Source organism: Papio anubis, chromosome 4 (genome assembly GCF_008728515.1).
Source record: "Papio anubis isolate 15944 chromosome 4, Panubis1.0, whole genome shotgun sequence".
In the NCBI taxonomy this organism is placed as follows: Eukaryota; Metazoa; Chordata; class Mammalia; order Primates; family Cercopithecidae; genus Papio; species Papio anubis.
The window spans coordinates 25,770,356-25,795,170 of record NC_044979.1 but is presented as its reverse complement, the minus strand read 5'-3'; the positions used below and the strand labels follow the sequence as shown (position 1 = coordinate 25,795,170).

Here is a 24,815-nt window from a genome sequence, read left to right as displayed (position 1 = left end):
CTCCCCAACCCAGTGAGGCTCTTGCAGACCCTTACATTGGTTCCTTCAAAGTGAAAGCCTTGAAGCCTGATAAACCAAAATGCAAATACATCACTTGGCTTGGATAACCTACAGCTGATTTAGAGGACTTGCTCAGATAATCAGTGAGGATTGGTGGGGGGGCCTCCCTGAAGAAGTGGAGCACGGTGGATGCCCACAGCATGAGGGCCACCTGGGCAAGAGGGAGACACGGGGCACCAGGAGGAAGCCGGGGCCGGAAAGGAAGACAGACACCCAGGGAGCCCCCATTTGCTCCCGACACACGCATGAGCGCCCCTTGGGCAGTCCTGGTGGAGAAGAGCATGGCTGCGCACAGGTGCCACGGTCTGGTCGTCTTGCCTGACACTGAAAGGAGGAAGAGGAGCGTTACAGGTCCAGCGTCTGCCTGTACCTATCTCTTCTACCTCTGCTTTGCTCCTTGAAAATCCTTGTCTATTCCTCACTCTCTTCCACACCTGCCATCTTCTTCCTCTACTGGCTTCTCTCTCCCAACACTGCTCCCCCCCACTCTCCATCCTCTCCTTGCTGCCTCCACCCTCCTCGCTGGAAGAGGGAGGCCAGCAGAGTTGGAGCTGTTGAGAATGTGCAGCCAGGGGACTGTGGGGGCAGTGCCACGAGTACCCTAAATGCTGTGGGCATGCAGATGAGACGCCCAGAACAGCACCCGGGATGCAGGCTGTCTTCCAGGCAGTGTTCTGCCGAAGACAAGAACACAGAGGCTCAACTTCACCTTCAATATTTTTTAAAAGGCCAGAGTGCCCCCCAGTGTAATGGTGTCCCCAGTTTACTACCCGGGAGAGGAGTGGGCAGCTGCAAAAGGGATGCTGCCAGTTCAGATCCAAAGCTGGTCCCTCTGTGGCTTAATTCTTAGTTTCACACACATCTCTTGCAAAATGACATCTCAGGTACCACCTCATTTGCCCTCAGGTGCTCTGGGAGGTGCACAGGGGCCAGGGCACCAGATGCAACCTGACAGCGCATTCTATTAGTAGAAAGGGGTCTGAGTTATTTTTGTGATTTCAAGAAGATTACACACACAAAAAAATAAAGTTAGACTCCTCCCTCACTTTATATACAAAAATCAACACAAAATAAATCACAGGCTAAATGTAAAAGCTAAAACTATAAAACTCTTAGAAGAAAATATAGGCGTAAATCTTCATGACCTTGATTTCTTAGATGGGATACCAAAACTAGGAACAAAATGGAAAGATAGATACATTGGAATTCAGAAAACTTAAAACTTTTGTGCTGCAAATGATACCATCAAGAAAGCAAAAAGACAACGCACAAAATGGGAGAAAATGTTTGCAAATCATTAGCTCTGATAAGGTATTTGTTTCCAGAATCTAGAAAGAATGCTTATGACAACAATACAAAGATAAACATCCATTTTTTTTTTTTTTTTTTTTGTCTGAGACTGAGTCTCGCTCTGCCGCCCAGGCTGGATTGCAGTGGTGTGATCTCAGCTCACTGCAGCCTCTGCCTCCCAGGTTCAAATGATTCTCCTGCCTCAGCCGCTGGAGTAGCTGGGATTACAGGTGCGTGCCACGATGCCTGACTAATTTTTGTATTTTTACAGGAGATAGAGTTTTACCATGTTAGCCAGGCTGGTCTCAAACTCCTGACCTCAAGTGATCCACCCACCTCAGCCTCCCAAAATGCCTGGCTAACAATCCAATTTTTCAAATGGGCAAGGGATCTGAATAGATATTTCTCCCAGGAAGATATACAAATGGCTAATAAGCATGTAAAAAGATGCTCAACTTCATTAGTCATCAAGGAAATGTAAACCAAAATTGCAGTGTAATACCACTTCACACCAACTAGGATAGCTAAGATCAGAAAGAAGGTCAGTAAGTACTGAGAAGAATGTGGAGAAATTAGAATCCTCCACAATGCCAATGGCAACGTGAAATGCTATAGCCGCTTTAAAAAACAGTTTGGGGCCGGGTGCAGTGGTGCACACCTGTAATCCCAACACTTTGGGAGGCCGAGGCGGGAGGATGGCTTGAGCGTAGGAGTTCAAGACCATCCAGGGCAACATAGTGAGACCCTGTCTCTTTTTTAATAAAAATAAATACATAAGAAAAACAGTTTGGCAGTTTCTCAAAATTTTAAGCACAGGTACCATGTGACCCAGGAATTCCACTCCTAAGTATGTACCCAAGAGAAATGAAAACTAAGGTTCACCCAAAAACATGTACACAAATGTTCACAGCAGTATTATTCACAATAGCCAAAAAGTGGAAGCTATCTAAACGACCAACAGCAACAGGTGATATAGTCACACAATGCAGTATTATTTGAAATAAAAAGGAATGAAGACTGACACATGCTACCACCTGGATCAACCTTGAAAACACCGTGCTAAGTGTACGAAGCCAATCACAGAGAAACCACATATCCTATGATTCCATTTCTATGAAATGTACAGAACAGGCAAATCTCTGGGGACAGAAAGGAGACCCGTGGTTGCCAAAGAATGAGGACCTCGGGGAAAATGGAGCCTGACTAATGGCCGTAGGGTTTCTTTTGGGGTGATGAAAATGTTCTAAAATTAGATTGTGGTGAAGGTCGAACAACCCTGTGAATATCCTACAAGACATTGAAATGCACACTTGAGAGAGCTGGACTGCATGGAATGAGAATTATATTTTAACAAAGCTGTTTTGTTTTTGAAAAAAAAAATCATGAAATTGATATAACCTCATTTTTAAAACTGGACAGTCCAGCTTAAATGCAAATTGTGCTTTTGTCTGAAACCCCTCAGTTTTGAAATACTGTGGGTCTCATATTGACTGCAAGTTGATTCGTGGAACTATTAGTGGATGCTTTTCACTCAAACATTCGAAGATTTTTTATTTATTTATTATTATTATTTTTTTACCTTCTGTCAAACCTTGTGTTAACATCAGTGAAATAAAGTCAGAGAGAAATGCATTAAGGGGCCACTGTGATCCCAACTGGGTGGGAGAGCAAGACCCTGTCTCAAAACGAGAGAGAACTGCATTAAGATACAGGTGGCTGCCAGGCATGGTGGCTCATGCCTGTAATCCCAGCACTTTGGAAGGCCGAGGCAGGCAGGTCACCTGAGGTCAGGAGTTTGAGACTAGCCTGGCCAACATGGTGAAACCCCGTTTCTACTAAAAATACAAAAATTAGCCAGGTGTGGTGGCGTGCACCTGTAGTCCCAGCTACTCAGGAGGCTGAGGCAGCAGAATTGCTTGAACCTGGGAGGTGGAGGCTGCAATGAGCCAAGAACTCCAGCCCGAGGGGAACAGAGCAAGACTCCATCTCAAAAAACAAACAAACAAAAACAAGACACAGTGGCAAGCTATATCATGACAAAAACCTAAGGCCTGATGAAGACATAAAGGGTAGAAAGATTTTTAGCTAAGTGGGCGCCTCTGGGCTGAGCAAGGAGCCAGGACGCACGGCCTCTGGCCTCCCCGACAGGAGCCATGACACACGGCCTCTCGCCTACCCGACAGGAGCCATGACACACGGCCTCTCGCCTCCCCGACAGGAGCAGGGGGGTGTGACAGTGCCTCTGATCCCCCAGCTCAGGCCTGGAGAGCAGCTCCTCACAAGAAGAAGGGCCAGGACACCTGGAGATCCAGGGAGCTCCTCTCCTTACCTTCAGCTGATGCTGCGGCCTCCCAACCTGCTTCTAAAGAGCGCCGACATTCTCTTCTAGAGCAGGCGCCGCCTCCGTCTCAGCAGAGGCCTACAGCTCTTGCTCTGGGTGCAGCTCCCTCAGGGCTCACAGCAGCTCAGATCTGTCTCTCTCCTGCCGCAATGGAGAGCATCTTCCTCTTCCAGCCCTGCTAATGAGCAGGGAGAAGCGGGGTAAACAGTGAGCGATGAAATTCACAGATGATACTAATTTGGGAGGTGCCAGAAACACCAGCTCTAAGAGAGAATGCAAACAATCTGTGGAGGGAGAGGTTAGAAGCCCAGGCAAGAGCCAGCCACACGAGGTGGGTTGGAAACCCATGCATGTTCATGAATACCACTGGCAGAGGAAAGAGTTGAGGCCAGTTTCTTCAGGCCTAGGAGGCACAAGGGTGGACTTCAGATTGCAGCGATAATCTCCCGCAAATGAGACGGGGCTGTGCCGCGGGAAAGGCCATGCAATCTGGAGCATGTTGCCAGCAGGGAAAGCCTGGCATGCCAACTGTTCTAGCAAACATCTTGGTCCTACCATGATGGGAGCAAAAGTCTTCTTTTTCAAAGTTATTTCTACATTTGCTGGCATTTTCCTGGGTGGCATTTTATAGAACTTATTTATTATGAATAAGACTTTTATAGTCCTTATTCATCTTTGAATAAGGACTGATGTGAGGCTCTACTCAGAGTGCCTACTCCAGGTTGGTCTAGAACGATCCTGGGTCAGTGAGTAGGACACAGCACAGATGGCCAGCATCAACAGGTCCCCTAATACGGAGAAAGGCTGAACAGGGCTGGACACTCCCAGGGGGACAGGAGGAGTGGGCAGGAGCAGAAAGGCTGGTCCTGACGGGTGGGGTGGGGAGGTCGGAAGCAACACAGATACTGGCTGGTGAGCTGCAGCAGGAGGAGGGGTGCCCCCTCCATATGCACAAGTTGAAGCTCTGACCCCACAATGGGATGATATTTAGAGATGGGGACTGAGAGAGGTAATCAGGGTTACATAAGGTCATTGTAGCCTCACGGTGGCTTATTGGCGTCATAAGAAGAGGAGGAGAAGGAGCTGTTTCTCTGCATGTGAGGACACTGGGGAAAACCAGGCGTCTGCAAGCCCAGAAGGGCGCCCTCACCAGGAACCAAATTGGCTGCAGTTCCAGCCTCCAGAACTGTGAGAAATAAATGTCTGTTGTTTCAGTCACTCAGTGCATGGTACTTCGTTACGGCATCCCAGACTAATACACCAGGGGTCCACAATCGAAGGCAGATGGCAGATGGAGCCGCTCATATTGCAGGGGACTCGGAACATTCACTTGCAACTGCTGAAAAAACCCTATGCCTCTCATGCACACAACAAATATTTAAGAACCAACTAACCTCCAGACACTGACGACACTGCACAGAGCCCGAGGCAGAGCCTTGCTCTCACGGGGCTTATATGCTAAGGACTTCACCATATGACTAGTAGTTGAATAAAGGCATTTGTGTGTGCCCTTGGGCTAACATACTTCAAATTCAATGTTTTCCTAAGACTTAAATTGATATCAGGATAGACTGTAGAATGTTGACTCCTTCATGCCACTTGGATAAAAGCTTACTAGGTGCCAGACGTGGTACAAAGCACTTCAAATTTTTAAGTCTTATTACATCAGCCCCTTGGGGTGATCTTCTTATCCCCATTTTACAGATTATGAAACAGACTTGAAGAGGTTTGAGTAACTTTCCACAGTTTGCACAGCTTTCAGGTTAACAGAGTAAGAATTCAAAATAAGTCCTTTTTTTTTTTTTTTTTTTTTTTTTTGAGATGAGTTTTGCTTTTGTTGTCCAGGCTGGAGTACAATGGTGTGACTTCAGCTCAGTGCAACCTCCACCTCCCGGGTTCAAGTGATTCTCCTGCCTCAGCCTCCCGAGTAGCTTGGATTACAGACGCCCACAACCACGTCCAGGTAATTTTTTGTATTTTTAGTAGAGATGGAGTTTCACCATGTTGGCCAGGCTGTTCTCGAACTCATAACTTGAGGTGATACAGTCCACTCTGCCTCCAAACTGCTGGGATTACGGGCGTGAGCCCCGCATCCAGCCTCAAAATAAGTCCTGTTCAAACATCACAGGTACCCCATAAATATGTACAATTATGTATCAATTATGTGTACAGTCAGTATGTATCAATAATCATTATGTATAAGTACATAAATAAGAGAATGGTCTTTCTGACCCTCAGACTCTGCTGTAACCATGGATTCTTGTACAGTTTTAGGTAACACTCAGCATTCTTCCTGAAACATAAATACCCCTATTGGTTGAGAGTCACTATTCTGAAGTCAAGAACTTCCCTCTGGGTGCTTGGTTGGAGAACTTGAGCATGAACTTAAGCTGTTCTTGAGCATGAACTTGAGCATGAACTTGGCGAACTTGAGCTGTTCACTCCCAGGCCTCACTCCAGGTCATATCTGTAGGTCTCAGGTGATGCCAGGGAAACTCCCCAGGTGCTACGTGAGGTTTTTGTTAGATGCATAGAAGTAACATTTATTATTATCCTATATAGCAATTGTTTTGGTCTATACTGTTAATTTTTAACAAGTTAATAGAGTTTCCAATTCTTGTAAATTCAGAAAGCAAAAATGGTTTAATCACGTTTCTTTTTAAAAACATCTTTATTGAAATATGATTCACATATTATAAAATTCAACCATTTAAAGTGCACAAATACCAACCTGGGCAACATGGTAAGACTCCAGCTCTACAAAAAAATATTAAAATTAGCTGGGTGTGGTGGCACACACCTGTAGTCCAAGCTACTCAGGAGGCTGAGGCAGGTGGATAGATTAAACCCGGCAAGTTGAGGCTGCAGTGAGCCGTGATCATGCCACTGTACTCCAGCCTGGACAACAAAGCAAGACTTGTCTCAATTAAAAAAAAAATGCACAAATTGATGGTTTTTAGTATGTTCAGAGTTGTGCAATTAATCACCACAACCTAATTTTAGAACATTTTCTTTACACAAAAAAGAAAACCTTTAGCAGTCACTCCTCATTTCTCTTAACCCCTAGCCAACCACTCACTCTCTTTCTATTTCTGTGGATTTGCCTGTTCTGGTCATTTCATATAAATGGAACTATACAATACGTGGTCTTTCTGTGAGTGGCTTTTCACTTAGCATAATGTTTTTGAGGCTCACCCGTGTTGTAGCATGCATCAGACTTCCATTCCTTTTTGTTAAATAATATTTGATTGCATGGATATACCACATTTTGTTTATTCATTCATTAGTTGATGGAGATTTGGATTGTTTCCACTTGTCAGCTGTCATGAATAATGCTACTGTCAACATTTGTGTACAATTTTTGTATAAGACTATGTTTTCATTTCTCCTGGGTATATTCCTAGATGTAGAATTGCTGGGTCATATGGTAACTCCATGTTCAACCTTTTAAGGAACTGCCAGGCTGTAGCGTCCTTTCACATTCCTACCAGCAATGTATGAGAGTTCTAACTTTCCCATGTCTTCACCAGCACTTGTTATTGCTCTTTTTTAAAAAAAATCATAGCCCTCTTAGTGGTTGTGAATTGGTGTTTCATTGAAGTTTTAGTTCATATTTCCCTAATGATTAGTGATGTTGGACATCTTTTCATGTGCTTATTGGCCATTTGTATATTTTCTTCGGAGAAATGTCTATTCAGATGCTTTCCCATTCCCATGTGATTCTGATATGCCTGGCTGAGGACTTCTTCATTCAACACTGTTCTATTCCATGACTAGAAATTAGAAGCTTAACCTTGACCAGGCATTTGATGAGAAAGGGATTCCAGTAAGAGATTATGAAGACATCGCTAAAAACCCATGTCCCTGCTAGCCCGAAGTTGGCTCCCTAATGATGGAAAGAGAACAGGAGTGAGAGAGGGAGAGCACCTCTGTTGAATGCAGATGTATCAGTTAGGAGGTTTCAGCTAACAATAACAGCAGACCCAATCCAACATAATAAAAAGAAAAAATGTATTGCCTCTTGTAATAAGAAGTCTAATGGTAGAACAGTTTTAACTGATTAATTCAGCAGCTCAACAATACAAAAAAACAAAAAACAAACAAACAAAAAACCCATAGATTCTTCCCATCTCCCATACCTTAGTTTCTGTCCTCAGACCTGTCACTCCATGTTCACAAGGTGTCTACCAAAGCTCCAGGTCTGTACACTCACATATCAAAGGCCATCAGGGGAACAGAACCTGGCATCACGCGTGTCGCCATTTAACTTTCCCAGAAGCACTCAGCAGACTTCCTTCACACCTCATTGGCCAGAATCATGTCACATGCCCACTCCTGAGCCAATCACTGGCAAGGGAAGTTGAATTACTATGATTGGCTTAAGTTAACCAGGATTTATCCCTGGGTCTGGGAAGGGATCTCCTTTACCCTGAAAGACTTGTCCATCTGGTACTTGGACAAACTGAAGGTCTGCCACTAAGGAAGATATTCACACTTGGATAAGCCACAGCGAACATTATTTACTACTGTCTAGGGCAAGATATTATGGAAAAAAGAACTGGAAGAGACTTGACCCTTTTATACCACCCTCTGCAGATTTATAGTGATCTTCCTGAAGGATATTACAGACTGCCTATAACCTTTAAAGTGCCTAGTAGTCCTCACTTTAAGGACATTATTTATGTGGCTTTAAACTGTCTATAAAACCAAGAACTGACCCAAGTTCTCCTGGCTCTAAAAGGCTGTCTGGGCCAAATGGATGATATTCGAGGGCTGGAAAGATCAGGTGGGTGAGTGGGGGAGTCCATGAACCTTAGACTTTAAGCCCAGATGACACAAACATGTGGTGGATGAGTAGGGTGTCATAAAGCCAAGAGCTAGAGGAGTCAGTTGGGGAGAGTTGAGGGATAGGCAGGAGAATTATAAATAAATAGCTGTTTTGGGCAACTTGAAACTATGGTTGAATCCAGCAAGGGGCACTGCATGGTGCCTCACACCTGTAATCCCAGTGCTTTGGGAGGTTGAGGCAGCAGAGTTGCTTGAGGCCAGGAGTTTGAAGCTGCAGTGAGCTATGATCGCACCACTGCATTCCAGCCTGGGTGACAAAGCAAGACTCTGTCTCTTAAAAAAATGTCCATAGCTAGGTGTGGTGGCAGTGGGCACCTGTAATCTCAGCTACTCAGGAGGCTGAAACAGGAGAATCGCTTAAACCTGGGAGGTGGAGGTTGCAGTGAGCCGAAATCTTGCCACTGCACTCTAGCCTGGGCGAGAGAGCAAGACTCTGTCTCAAAAATACAAAACAAAACAAAACAAAAAATGTTCAGGAGAGAATGTGTAGAGTTCTCAAAGTTTGATTTTCTCTTTTCTGCAGTTGTTTATTTTTAATCTACTAGCAACAGGGAGAGGGTGCTCAGCAAAGGCAGGCTCAAAGGCTGAGCTGGTGATGTTGCGTGGAGCCCCACCCATCTGCTCTGTATCTGCATTCAGGAGCAGCTCCAGCTCCAAAGCCAATGTACAAGTGACAAATCTCCACTGAACAGGGCCTGAAAGTTCCAGGCCGACAGTCACTTTCCTTCCAAAATCTTGTTGCCTCAGAAGACCTTGGAAACCCAGCAACCACATGGACTTAGGAGATTTATTTAGAATGGCTGGGCTCTGTGCCCTGCACCCTGGTGGCCCACCTGGGGCCTGCTGAGTGGTTGCACCTGGGACCTTCCGGAGACAGAAGCAGCGCACGCGCGCACAGCCCGGCTGTGACTCCCCCTCTACCACTTCCTGGGTGGCAGGCCGAGCGGGGAAACACCACGGAGTTAGGCAGATGTCTTGGAGCGCAGGGAAAGCAAAAGAGGAAGTGGGGAATTTGCCTGACAGACCCCAGTGAGCAAAATTAGCATCAGCCACAGGCAGGAGGTTCTCCAGTTATTTTTCCTCTGCTCAAAATCTCAGTAACTTTGCACAGACAAGGTATTTTGTGCTACTGCACCCAGTACATGACAGAAAGCTGATGAAAATAATGGGGCTTTTATTCCTTCATTCAGCTCAACATTTATTGCAGGCTTGTCCTGTACAAATGCACTGTACTAGACGCTGTGGGGATGGGGGGAACTTGAAGGTGTATAACAAGGGTTGACCCAAAGATCTAGTATCGAGGTGGGGCTTGGATAGAGAGGAGCTCATGCAGCAGTTAAGAGCCAGACTTCTGGGGAGGGCCGATTGGGTTGTTTACGCACTGTATGACCCTTAGCAGGTTATTTAATCCTTCCAAGCCTCAGTTTTCTTACCTGTAAAATGGGAATAATAAAAATACCTAATTTATAGGATTATTGCAATAAGAGATTTTTTTTTTTTTTTTTTTTGAGATGGAGTCTCACTCTGTCACCTAGGCTGGAGTGCAGTAGTGCAATCTTGGGTCACTGCAACTTCCATTTCCCGGGTTGAAGCAATTCTCCCGCCTCAGTCTCCCGAGTAGTTGGGATTACAGGTGCACACCACCATGCCTGGCTAATTTTTGTATTTTTAGTAGAGACAGGGTTTTGCCATGTTGGCCAGGCTGATCTCGAACTCTTGACCTCAAGTGATCCACCTGCCTCGGCCTCCCAAAGTGCTGGGATTACAGGTGTGAGCCACCATGCCCAGATGGCAACAGGAGATATTGAAATGTTTAATACAGTGCCTGGCGCAGAATACCCCTCAACAAATGTCAGTTCCTGGTAGGTATTATCAAGGGAGTGGAAATGACTTTGTCATAGGAATAACCCTAAACCTGTTTGAATTTATTCTGAATCCTTTTTATTCTGAAGTATAAAACAGTAAAGTACAGAAAACAAATGTACAGATAACATAAATGAAATATACCCATTTACCACTCAGGCAAAGAGACAGAATAGTAGCAGGACCCTAGAAGTCCCATTAGTGTCCCCTTCCAATCAGGACGCCCTCCAACCCCAAGAAAGGTAACTGCCGTCCGTATACGGTAACACTTCCTTACTTCTCATAACTTTTACTACATAAGCATCCATCTCTAAAAACTATCCTTTTTCTGCCTTAAAAATGTATATGAATGCAATTACGCAATATTCGTTCTTTAGTATTTGACTTCTTTGGCTCAACACTGTAGGAATCATCTGTGTTTTTACGTGTAGCCATAACTCAGTCATCCATATGATTGCATCATAGTCCAGATGCCTCAGTATATTTAATCAGTTTTACTCTGATGCACACTTGGTTGTTTCTACTCTGTAGCTAGTATGAATAATGCTACTGAACACTAAGTATGTGCCTAGAAATGGTATTGCTGAGTCATCAGTTATGTATAGATTTGGCTTTCATAGAAAATGTCAAATCATTTTCCAAATGGGCTGTACCAATTTGTAATCTTACCAGCAATGTATTAGAAGCGAGTTGCTTCATATTCTTGACAACCCCCAGTATTTTCCGTCTTTTACATTTTTGCCACGTTGGAGGATAAATGGTAGCATCTCGTTGTGAATTTAATTTGCATTCCCTAATTAGCAGTTCCATGGAGTACATTTCATATGCTTATTGGTCATTTATTTGCGTTTTTTTGTGTGAAGTGCTTATTTCAGTCTCTTGCCCTTCTATTCAGCTGTCTTTTTCTTACTGATTTATAGGCCTTTTTTATATATTCTGGATATGACCTTTTGTTGGCTGTTTCACAAATATCTTCCTCTTAAGGCTTGCCTTTTCATTCTCTTCCTAATGTCCTGATGAACAAAAATTCTCAGTTTTAAAGGAATACAATTTATCAGCCTTTTCCCTTACGGGTAGTGTTTTTTGTATGCTATTTAAGAAATAGTTCCTTACACTGAGGTCATGGAGCTATTCTTCTGTACTATATTCTAGAAGCTTTGGTGTTTACTCATTTAAATGATACTCCAGTTGAGATTGACTTTCAAGTATGGAGTAAGAGAGGGTCTAGTTTTCCTTTTTCCACGGGGATATCCAACTGAGCTGGCACCATTTTTTTTTTAAAGACCATTCTTTCCCCTCTGACCTGAAGCACAAACTTCATCATAAATCAACCAACCACATATGCATAGATCAGTTTCTGAACTCTCTATTCTGTCCCATCCATCAATTCCATATCATTTCACTCTCTTAATTGTGATAACTTTATAATGATTCTAGTAGAGCAAGTCTTCCCTTCTAGCTCTTTAAGAATGTCATAGCTATTCAATTCATTTTTTTTTTTTTTTTTTTTTTTTTTTGAGACGGAGTCTCGCTCTGTCGCCCAGGCTGGAGTGCAGTGGCCGGATCTCAGCTCACTGCAAGCTCCGCCTCCCGGGTTCACGCCATTCTCCTGCCTCAGCCTCCAGAGTAGCTGGGACTACAGGCGCCCGCCACCTCGCCCGGCTAGTTTTTTGTATTTTTTAGTAGAGACGGGGTTTCACCGGGTTAGCCAGGATGGTCTCGATCTCCTGACCTTGTGATCCGCCCGTCTCGGCCTCCCAAAGTGCTGGGATTACAGGCTTGAGCCACCGCGCCCGGCCTCAATTCATTTTTAAAGTAAATTTCTTTTACTTTTGCTGCTTTTTAAAACATATAATTCTTTTTTATTTTGAAATGCTTTTAAACTTACGGAAAAGTTTCAAGAATAGTACAAACTTTTCTTCCTGAACCATTTGAGAGTGAATTGCCAAAATGATACCCCATCAGCCCTAAATACCCCCGAAAAGAGCAATCTCCTCTATAACAACCATACAATCCTCAAAATAAGCAAATAAATAACATTGCTATATTACTATCATCGAATCTACAGACACTGTTCACGTTCTGGCGATTATCCCAGTGATGTCTTTGATAGCAAAAGGATCCAGTCCAGGATCACGTAGAGCATTTCATTGTGTCTCTTTAGTTTTCTTCAATTTGGACCAGTTCTTTGAGAGTTTTTCCCTTGACTTTCATGATTTTGACACTTCAGAAGGTACAGGCCAGCCATTTTGTAGACTGGGCCTCCCTCGGGCGTGTCTGATGTTTTCCTCATGATTAGATTTATGCTGGTCCCCTTTCTTGAACTATCCTTTTGGTGGGATGGTCTCAGAAGCGCTGCTGCTGTGTTCTCACTGCATCCTATCACATTTTGATGTGGCCCATTCCTGGTCATGTTAATGTCGATCACTTGATTTAGGTGGTGTCTGTCAGGTTTCTTCTTTGTAAGAATTTACTCTGTTTAGTTTTGTAGTTTGTAAGTTGGAAGGGAATTTAACATGTAAACATCCATCCTGTTTCTCAGAAGAGTAAGTACCCCCCTAGTTTTAACATCCAATTGATGTTTCTTGGCTGAATTATTACTATGGTGGTTGTCAAATAATAATTTCACAATTCTATCATTCCTTTAACATTTATTAGTTTGCATTCTATACTAAGGGAATGCTTTCTCCTTTCCCCAGTTATTTATTCATTATTTATTATATTAGCATGGACTCATGGTATCAGTTTGGACCCTTCCTTTGTTACTCAGTGGGTTAAATCTGCCCAAGTTGCGGCCAGTGATAGCCCCTTCAAGATGGCACTGCTCTTTTGGTATGTTCCCATCTTGTATTTTTTTCTATCTAGGGCTTAGCCATTTCTTCAAGAAGTCATCATTCCTTCTAGTGAAGGATGGTGGTTAGATCGAAGATCTGGGCTTAGGGTGAGCTCACTGCTATTAGAATGCTGTTGCTCCCAGCTCCTCTCAATGACAGATCTAAGGAATATCTGAATGAATGTACATTCATACATACATATGTGCATAATATATGAGTATGAATAGATACATATAAATATGCATGCATTCATATATATATTTGTTTCAGTATCTATCACCACAATTTCACTTCAATATCTCCAATTCCAAGCCCGCGCTACAGAGGTCATTTTAATTTCTCCCTTTCCATGTTTGTAACTTTCTTATCTGATAATAAGAAACCTGGCTCTCATCAATATGTTTATTATTAGATCAGGGTCCTCTGTATGTCATCACTCTTCCACTGCCAGAGCCACCCTTCTTCCCCCAGACAACACCACCCTCCTCCCATCACTCAGGTTCTGGTCCTACCACGAATGGACACCCTTCTCTTCCTGCTCAGGCTCAGGCTTCCCAGTCTTGGCCGCCACCACTCTCATCCCCTGTGTGGGGGCCCACCTTGCTTGGCTCTACCTAAGGGCTTTTGGACTGAGTTATTCAGGAAGGAAGAAAGGCAGTGAGAAAAGGAAGGCACTCAGTTACTTTTAATTATTGCTAGCAAACATTAACTTGGGATACGCCACATGGCTGATCAGAAAATGGAAGCCATCAGAAGAGAATGTCCTCATCCTCTCAGGACCATCCACCAGCCTGCCTGCATCTGTGCTCATAAACTGAACTTTTCTCCTATTTACAGTGGATAAACTCTCCCTGCTCTGTTTAAGGCTAAATTCTAGCCTGTTAGCCTACTCAAGGACTTTCCACTGAACTTATCCTCTTTTTCAGCTTTTTTCCATATAAAATGGGCTGTATCTTCAATCTTAAAAGGAAATCTCCCTAGGAGCCCACATCTCTTCTACCTGCTTCCCTCTCTACTCTCCCTTTAAGCAAACTTCTTAAAAATGCTGCTGCTGACTGGGTGTGGTGACTCATGCCTGTAATCCCAGCACTTTGGGAGGTCGAGGCAGATGGATCACTTGAGGTCAGGAGTTCAAGACCAGCCTGTTTAACATGGTGAAACCCTGCCTCTACTGAAAAATATGAAAATTAGTTGGGTGTGGTGGTGCACGCCTGTAGTCCCAACTACTTGGGAGGCTGAGGCACGAGAACCACTGGAACGCAGGAGGCGGAGGTTGCAGTGAGCCAAGATTGTACTACTGCACTCCAGCCTGGGTGGCAGAGCAAGACGCTGCCTCAAAAAACAAAAACAACAACAAAAAAAACGTTTTGCTGCTTCTCACTGTCTTCATTTTCCAAACTCATTCTTTCTTCAACCCCATTCTGACCAGGCTTTCATTTTCCGCAGTCACCACCTGCTCATCAAGTGACTTTCATGTTGCCAAATTCACTGGCTAATTCTGCTGTCATCTTTCTCAACCCATCAGTAGCATTTAGTGCAGCTGGCCATTCCCCCTTTCTTGAAACGCTCCCTTCCCTTGGTCTCCATGTCTGCGTTGGTTTGTCTCTCATCTCAGTGGCCATTCTCTCACATTGCTCTTGGTCAGCTCCTCTCCCTCTTCCTGAGCTTCCCAGTGTTAGAGAGCTGTAGCTGTCCCAGCCCTTTCCTCTTTACAAACTCATCCCATAGGCAAGCACATCCAAGGCCAGTGCCAAGGCTCCATGCCATCTTGACAACGAGGACCCGAAATCTTCTCTCTAGCCCCAGACATATATCCAAAGGCCTGCACAGCCATCTCTACTAGGGGTCATAAATTACATATTAAACTTAACATGATCAAAACGGAAGCTCTGCTTCCTGCCCACACTCTTCCCACTCTTGTAGATGTTAAGTGTCTCCATCTCAATACATGGTAGCACCATTCAGTAGTTGCTCAGGCAAATCTTGGGGTCCTTACATTTTATTCCTGTCTCCCTGATATCCCACATCTAATGCAGTAGGCTGTCTGGTTGGGTCTATCTACGTCTACATGTCTCCTAAATCTGACTTCTCACTTTTTCCATGCTATCACTCTAGTCCGGGTCACCACTTCCTGCTTGGATCGTTAATGTAATAGCCTCCTAATATTCGCCTCGCTTTTATACTTTGGATAGTTCTTTAATTCTTTACACAGCAACCAGAGTGTTTTTTTTTTTGTTTGGTTGGTTGGAGTTTTTTGAGACTGAGTCTTGCTGTCACCTAGGCTGGAATGCAGTGGTGCCATCATACCTCACTACAGTCTGGACCTCCTGAGCTCAAGCAATCCTCCAGCCTCAGCCTCCCGAGTAGCTGGACTACAGGTGTGTGTCACTACATCTGGCTAATTTTTTTATTAAAAAAAATTTCTTTTAGAGATTGGGTCTCACTGTGTTGGCTGGCCTCAAACGATTCTCCCACCTTAGCGTCCCAAAGCACTACTACAGGCATGAGCCACTGCACCCAGCCTACAGTGGACTTTTGTAAATGTCAATCACATTGACAGCCTGGCAGAAAACCCTCCAATAGTTTTTCATTGCACTCAGAATAAAATTCAAATCAAAGACAAAAAGGTCCTGCCTGTTCTGGCTCTGATTTACCTCCGTCAACCCACATCCCAGAGCAATGGGCCTTTATCACTCTGCTGGGGCCGTGAAGACCTCCTTACTGCTCCCCTAACCCATGAAACTTCAAGCTTCTGCCCCAGGACCTTTGTGCTTACTGCTCTCCAATCTGGAACGCACTTCACTTGGATCTTTTTTTCCCTTTTTAAAGATGGTATCTCCCTACATTGCCCCATCTGGAGTGCGGTGGTTCTTCACAGGCATGATCATAGTGCATTGCAGCCTCGAACTCCCCAGCTCAAGCAATCCTCCCAGCTCAGCCTCCTGAGTAGCTGGGACTACAGGCACATGACACCATACCTGGCTTCCAGTTCTCTCACTACATTCAAGAATCTACTCAGATGTGACCACCTTATAGCTGTGTTTTCACCACCTAATCTAAAATAGCACAGCACCCTCACAGACCTCTATTCCCCCTCCCTGAGCGCTCCATTCCTTTACCCATTCGTATCTCACGTATCACTCATCACTACCAGACATCATATGGTTATGGTTTCTTCCCACCAGCATGTACAGCCCATGAGGTCTGGACCTTGTCTGTCCTGTTCACCACGATATCCCTGATACGTGGAACAGCACCTGGTGCACGGAGGCTATGCTGAATTCCGGCAATGATTCAGGCAATGCCAGTGTGACATGGTACTGTGGCTAAAAACCCCTTCTCCGGGGAACCCGATAAGGCAGGCGTGGTGAGCTAAGTGGTCCATGCTGAGCCATAGGCAATGAACAAGCCTCTCCTTTAATGAGGAGGAGGTTGAAAGTGGTTATAAAAACTCAGGACAATAAACTTCTGATGTTCCTGAAACATCATCACCTTAGTGGTGATTCATAACCCCTCTTCTGCTTCTAAAATATAACATCTAACTTCACTGATAAATTCACTTCCAATAGAAGAAAAATACCTTCCGCCTGAGTCACTGATACTTCTAAGTTCTGTGTTAAGCACCTGAGGGTGAGGAGTGTGGGCTCTTTTATTTTGGGTTCACATTTAACATGCAGCTGCTGCAAAGGCATTTTAAGAACACGGAGGTGACTGAAAATAAACTCCTGCCAGCAGGTTACCCGACATCCTATTCACCCTCTGCTGAAGTGGAGTTCCCAGCCCCTGCCCCGCAGCCTGCCGTCCAAGCTTGAAATAAAACGACAATGCCACTTCAACTGGAGGTTGAATACTGTTTTCAATGACTTCCTGGTCATGCTTCTGAGACCGGGATGCGCATTACCTTAGGGAGATGCAAAGTCAAGCTAAAATGTGCAGGCTGGCGTGGCTTTGCCGGTTTGATGCTGACTGAGAAACATGGCCTGTGGCTATGAAATGAAGAAAATGATTTTACCCTCATCCCTTGGACTGCACAGGCAGCAGATAATAGGCAGTTGGCCCCAGTCATCCGGCCCTCGACCTCGATTTTATATATTTGCAAGGAGGGGCTGAGAGAGAGAGTGAGCAGAGGCTTTCAACCTGTGCTGTGGGCAGTCAGGAGGGCCCAGCAGTAGCCTGGCTGATGGGCAGACCTGACAGGGAAGAGGACTCTGCAGGAGGCTCCCCAAGTATGAGCCACTTGGACTCCAGCCCTGGCAGGCTGCTCTGTGCTGGGGCAAGTCTGGGAAGAAAGGCGCACAGCTAAGCGCCTGCAACTGACCACTGACCTCCAGCTTCCATGTTTGCATTTCAAAGCCATCAGAGAAATATAATTTACTTTGAAGGCAAGGTTATATTCGAAGCAGACTGGCCTCTCAACAAAGGGACAATGACCACTGGCTGCCTGATAAGCATCCCCCCAGGAGAGAGACTATCTGCCAGGGAGTGCGGGGCAGAGTGGCAGCCAAGTAAAGTTTTTCTGCATGGGAAAGCCTTTGAAGAGTCTAGAGGCCTCACCTAATCCAAATCACTACAAGAGTTTTGAAGTACTCTGTCAAACTGAAGCGAAGCTGTTTGCCACAGAATTGACTTGGTTTGAGGAGTTGCAGGGACTGAAATGGTTTCAGTTTCCAACTTCCTTAACTGAAAAGCATCAATTTGATGACCATATTTTCTGAATCCAAACATCTGGATTTAACCTAGGCTTGTCCCCTGAAATACAAGGGGATATTATCATGATCTAGAGATGACCATAAATCTAGTAGGAAGGGTAGGAAAAGTGGAAGATACCTTTGATTTGGGTGATTTTTGCTTTCTCCCCATAAACTAAAGCAATTCAACTCTTCTTAGGGGCTCTGCCAGCAATATTGAGGCTGGAGGGACCAGAGGAGAGAGAGCACAACATGAAGTATAAAATTCCACCATCTCCATTCAAACACCAGCCTGGAGGTAGGAGAATGAATTAGGTGGTTGGTCGTTTTTCTCCCAAAGCCAGGATCCAATGACTCTGGGCTTTGGAAGGTAATGGAATTGAAAGTTCCGGAGGCTGTCTGCTGCTTTGGCTAAAATTCCTAGCATAAGGAACCTTTTTGGGTGAGGAAGATGACTCTCATTCTGGGTACGGGAGAACAAATCTTTGTCTTTTGTTTACCAATCCGATCCTCCATCGTGGATAAAGCAGTGCTATTCAGGAACAGCAGAGCTCGCCCAGGGGAGATGGGTAGGGCCAACCTCCCAGTACCCAAGGAAGGCCTTGAAGTTTCCCATTTCACTGAGCTTGAAAAATCACCAACCACTCCAGTCTCCCTGGGTCATGCGCAGGCTGGGGATGATTGTAAAACAGATACAGCTCTGACTCACCTACAGTGGAATAACTAAAAGTGACTTTTCATATCTGGTACAGTCAGAATGAGTACCTAATGACCAGGTGCAGCGGCTCACGCCTGTAACCCCAGCACTTTGGGAGGCCAAGGCAGGCAGATCACTTGAGGCCAGGAGTTCCAGACCAGCCTGTCCAACATGGTGAAACCCCATCTCTACTAAAAATATGAAAATTAGCCTGGCGTGGTGGCGCATGTCTGTGGTCTCAGTTACTTGGGATGCTGAGGCACGAGAATTGCTTGAACCCAGGAGGTGGAGGTTGCAGTGAGCCAACACTCCAGCCTGGGTGGCAGAGCCAGACTCTGTCTCAAAAAAAAAAGGAGGAAAAAAAGCTCCTAGAGAGTGAAAGGAGCTTCTGGGAATCACGTCCAGTCCTCTCCAGGCACAGCCTTGATCACCACGAGCCAGCATTCTACTTTATGGTCAGTAAACGGGTCCTTATCCCCCTCCTTTATTTCCTTTATGTTGCTTCAGTTATTGTTGGTACCTCAAAATCAAGTGGGTCAAGGGAAGGAGAGTAAAAACTGAAATCTGCTCCATTCCACATGCTCTTAATGGCTGGGAGGAAGAAGCTAAAACAGATGCCTGGAAGAAGGTTTTAAACTAAACCGTGGACTCCTGAGCCAGAACATGAATTCTTCACTGGCCGGTGCAGGCCTCGGAGCACCCGCACCACAGTCCCCTATTCTGGGGGTGGTTTGGACTGTGGGTGTCATCAGCGCAAATGGGCTACGTGTCCTAAGGTGACTTCCAAGATTAGATGCAGCCTGCCCATGCAGTAAATCCCTCAGGGCACTGATGGAAAACAAAAATCGAATGGGGACCAAAAACTGTAGAAAAAGTACCATCAAGGGCGCAGAGAAAGAAATACAAATATAGTTTTCATTTAGAGAATTTAATGGAATTTAATGGTAAATTCCATTTACCCAGTTTATAAGAACTGTAAGAATAAGAAATTACTAAATGAGAGGAAGTACTAAATATAGGACTAAAAGATTTAAGAGGATGGAGGAGAAAAGAAGGGAAGCATCAAAAAACACAAATCGTAATGGAAAGGACCCAGTGCAGGCCACTGTACAGTGAGAGACCAGAGAGAGGTGACTTGTCCCCACTGACAAATGGAGCACAGCTGGGTCAAGAGCCCAGGACTCCGCACTCAGGAGGATGCACTGTGCACTCCGTTGTCACTGCTTCTCTGGAGGGAGGCCGGAGAGGCTGAGAAAAGTGTAAACACACAGAGGAGGTTAGAGGAGGGGATGAAGATGGCAGAGAAGAGAGGAGGAAGCAGAGACTGAGAAAACTTGGGAGAGGAAGACAGGAGGAGAGCAGTGAGATATGAATGAGTTTCAACTCATTCATTCACAACATTAGCCTTTCAAGAGGATTAACTCTAAACAGACTATTTTCTAACTCACTTGGTTTGAATCACAGCAAGTTACTGCTGCCTTTTCAATTGTTCAACTGCTAATTCTTTAAAAAAATTATTTCAAGATACATTATAGCATTATTAACCATAGTCAGCATGTTGTACAATAGATCTCTTGAACTATTCCTCCTAATTTAACTGAAATTTTGTTGCTTTAATTCTTAAATCTCAAAAGGGTCACCTCCTACAGCTCACTGAAATGCGGGTTTCTGGCAAAAGCAATTATACCTGCAGGCTGGAAGATAGCAAGTGAAGAACCACACATTCTCCATTTCTCAGCCCAAGAAGTCGAGGACATGTGACTACCTGGTCAGTTCTAAGCCAAATACTGCTAAAAAACTGTTGTAGGGAGGAGTCTTGTGGGTTGACCAACTGGCCACAGGCATCTGGCTTTTAGCAGTCTACATTTGCTACTAATCATGATTAGTCAATACTTTTCTAAACCAGTGCATGTTGACAAGTTTTCTGCAATGTTACTGACTTCTCAAAGAGGACTTGGTGCTGATTCAACCCAGCTGTGTTCTCTAAGTTCATCAAACATTTGTTTAGTGTGATAACCTCTGACCAGCTTTCAAGACACTTTATTCTTCTTGGCTTCATGAGCTAAGCTACTGTGGTGGAAGGTGTGTTCTACTTAAGTGAGAAACTGACTGACTGGAATGTACCACTCCACAGCCTCATATAAATCACAACATTCTTCCCAAGCAGTGGTCTGGAAAGCCACTGTGACCTGGCAGAGCTGTGATGCCATCAGCAGGGAGCTCTCCATGGATGGAAAGAAAGGCATCATTTCATCCTTTTATTTCCCCAAAGCGCTGGCTTTTGTCTCGCACCTACCATGCTTATCAGAATGATAAATTAATAAGCAATGCTGGGAGGGACGGCCTGACGAACCAACCCCCGTTCCCCTGGATTTCGCCCACTTTAGACGCCTGACTCTACAGCGCTGCATTTGCCTGCCAGAGGCAAGACTGGCAGCCTGGGATGTGCCAAGCGCTTGGCTCTCAATTCAAAACAAAACTGTATAGGAGGGAATTTGTGAGTTAGCTGATTTGCAAACACTAGAGCAAGTCGCCATGTAAACATTTGTCTTGTGTCTCTCAGGTTCTTCCATTTCTCTCAGGCAGCCACCTGGATGCCACCCTGACAGCATCAAAACATGCTGCTCCTCAAGTGACCAGTGAATCCCTGTTCACACTGAAATAAACCCAGCTTCTTTCAGACCATTAAAAAAGAAACCTGAAAGCCCCCCCACAAAACAACAAAACAAAACAAAACCCAACCAAAAAACCTTCATGCAGCAGTCATCATAGAGCACATTAGTAAGTATGGTAGGAGAGCCTCCAGTGTTGTTCAGAATCAATGTTAGGCCAGCAGGTGTGTGCCCAAGTGTCCATGAACATGTCACTTGGAGGGAGCCATTGCCCAGGGAACCTGAATGAAAAAGGAGCTGCAGCTACACTCACATGGGTTGGCTGAGACTGTCCCATCACAAGTACATCCCGACTTTAAATAAAAGTTACTTGGGCATGTGAATACGTTCTATACCCCCAACTCCAAATGCCAGTTTACTGAATCATCACACAAGCCAGCATATACTGGGTCTGACCAAACGTATGTGGTGAGTAACCATTTGGACTCTTCACCGTAAGCCTAAAAGTTAGTTCTTCTGTTTGCCCCCTTTTCGCAGTTGAAGAAGTGTTGGGTGACTTGGCTGAAAATTCCACAGCAGAGCCAGAATCTGAACACAGATTAAGGATACAGATTCTGTCTTCTTTTGCTAAATTCACTTGCTTGGTAATAAAATAAAAAGCCTACATGACAAAAGACACTTAAAGGATATCACAGAGCACTGGTACTCCTATGTCCCCAAAGAACCTTCCCATTTAGCTTTAGTGTGACTACTTATTTCCAACTCACTCAACTCCAGGGTTGAAGCACCAATCATGGTAAATTAAAAAAAAAAAAAAAAAAAAAGGGAGAGTTATAATCAGGAAGTTTTGAAAAATTGGAAAGAGGAAAAAACAACTAATGGTTGAATTATTTTCTTTGAACGTTTTGTAGTATTGCAGGGTCGGAAGGTCCTAACCAAGGTTATCTAATCTAGTTCTTGCCCCAGGCAGGATGACTTAAGTCATCCCAAAGAAAGGAAGGTTCACACAATTTGTAAAGATCTTCCTGAATTCTACCTACCTGAGAGGCAAGTTATAAGCATCACTTGCCTGTCGGAGGCTCCACGAAATGCTCTGGAGCCTTTGAGAGGAAAGGTACAGCACAAATGCAAATTATTAACAATATAAATCAGCTCAGTTCCCGTAAGCATAGCCACCTAACCCAGCCGCAGGAATGCATGAGGAGCTACAATGCCAGTCTTTGTCAGAAAATATATTTATTATTGATAGTGAGTGAAGTAAAGATGTGAGTATTCACTATAGAGGTTACATCAGCCAAGGTTGCCTTCATATTGATAAAAATACCGTATCTCACTTGTAATCATAAACATTATTCCAGTAGAAGAGGTACATTTTCTCTCCTTTTTGTCTTCTTGCCTGTATAATCACCATAATAAGTTAAAATGAAACAGCTCTTACATAATCAAAGGAGAAAAGAGAGAGAAACCCAACATGCCACAGCCTCGACAATTCCACCCAGCACTGCGGCCTCCAGATCTGTTTTCTGGCTCTCTCCACCCAGCACTGCTGCCCCCAGATCTATGTTTTCTGGCTCTCTCCTCACCTAACTCCAATTAATTTAGCCCCCCACCCTGTCCTACTTTGTTAGGGTGCAGGTTCACCACATGATGGGGCTAGCTCAGAAGAGAAACATTTTATGGTCAGTGGAAGTTGAATAGAAAGTACCAAATGGTGGAGAGGGCTGCCCTTCTCTTTTAAAGATCATAAGAGGGTTTACTAATACTGAAGTGCGTCCTTTAATGACTGATCCCTGATCACGGCTTTGGCCCTTCAAACTGCTCCTGTTCAAAATGTGAAATGATTCTGCTGAATCCATTCTTGGTGTCTCTCTTTAGTGGTCTTCTCATTAGTGGTCTTCTCTTCAAATGGGTTATTTTCTTACTAGGAAAAAAAATGTTCCATCTCTGGAATTAACGTTGATGGTGTTTTGCTTGTTCTGAAAGTTTTTATCCTCCCTTCTCAAGCATGCTCTGAAAGACAAACAGAAAGCGTAAGTTTTACCACCAGGAGAGGGCAAAAAATAAATGGCACTAACTATTTAGTATGATTTTTTCAAATTTCAATAGATATTGCTTTTCAAATATCTAACTTTAAAAACACAGAAAACAAGGCATATGCTTCCTGTTCTCAAAATATTGCTCCTTTAATCAACACCATCGCTTTATCACGTATGATCTTTAAATGACCCCTCTCACCACCATATGGGTTGAAAACTCCAACAAGGCTGGGCACGGTAGATTACGCATGTGATCCCAGCACTTTGGGAGGCCAAGTAGGGGGGCAGATCACTTGAGCCCAGGAGCTTGAAATCAGCCTGCGCAACACAGTGAAACTCTATCCCTACCAAAAACAAAAACATTAGCTGGGCATGGTGGTGTGTGCCTGTAGTCTCAGTTACTTGAGAGGCTGAGGTGGGAGGATCCCTTGAGCCTGGGAGGCAGAGGGTGCAGTGAGCCATGATCATGCCACTGTACTCCAACCTGGGCAACAGAGTAAGACTCTGTTTCTAATAGAAAGCAAAAGTGCTTCTGGTAGGGGCATTTGGAAATGTTGGGAGCATGGCTGACGGATGCAGTGATTGGGGGAAAGCTATGGCCAAGGCAGTGCAGGGATCAAACCCCAACTCCAAAGGTTCTGAGAGGGAATCTCTTCATTAGACAAACACAAGATTCCTTCTCCGAGAAGGAGAACACAGATGTTCATGTGCTCATAAGGCTGGACAGAGCTACACAGATTAGTACCTATGCCCAGATTGCAGAAACGGACCCTGCATTCTATTTAGTTATTTATTTGGGGGAATTTGGGGGATGTGGATGTAGACAGGAAGAATTCTTAACTATCAAATGAAAACTCTATACCCAGCTGAAATGGGGCTATACTGCCTCCATTTTTAGAGGTCTTTAAGAAGAAAAAAGTGTTACTTTCCCCTCTAGTTTTGCAACCACTCACCCTTCCAGCCATCCACACACCTGGCTCTCCACTGAGCTCCTACCAGGTACCACTGCACTCAGTTCAGTGCACTGGGGAAACCAATACACACACCGGTGGAACATTCAGGAATAATAAAAGGTAATAATTTGCTAACTTTTATTTATTTGCTAACTACATGCTAAAATTTATTTTATTGTATATACAGCATAACATTTAATAGGAACAAAACAGTATCTCGTAGAAAGTAATTTTTTCCTTCCTTCTGTTTCCCAGTTTCTGTGTCCCCTTCCAGAGACGGTCACAGTTCACAAGAGGAATGGTTCTGCCTGGTGCAGAGGGCAAGCCCGTAGCTGGAGTGAGCAGGGAAGGCTTCTCCAAAGACCTTCCACCATGGAGAGAATCCAGGGGGAGGACTGGCGTGGGACTGGGAGGAACGAGGGGAGAAAGCAGTGGCCAGGATTCAGGGAGAAAACAAGTCCAGCACACACGGAATCCTGAGGGGTGAGGCCTAGCTGGAAGAAAGAGTACATGTGCAGGACTGACCAAGAGAAAGGGTGGAAAGAGGGCCCAGGACAGACGCCAGGCTGAGACATATCCTGCTAGCCACAGAA

At 44.6% G+C, this 24,815-nt stretch overlaps 1 protein-coding gene across 2 annotated transcripts in view; it reads right to left on the bottom strand.

The window, feature by feature from the left end:
- Window positions 1-22,450: 22,450 nt before the first annotated feature.
- CHCHD3 (coiled-coil-helix-coiled-coil-helix domain containing 3) overlaps window positions 22,451-24,815 on the bottom strand; it is a 293,839-nt gene continuing 291,474 nt past the window's right edge. For both annotated transcript variants that reach the window (XM_021936280.2, XM_031665149.1), the window contains one exon: window positions 22,451-23,243. In XM_021936280.2, the coding sequence (XP_021791972.2) occupies window positions 23,220-23,243 (24 nt within the window). In that variant the 3' untranslated portion in view covers window positions 22,451-23,219. The remainder of the gene's footprint in view (window positions 23,244-24,815) is intronic.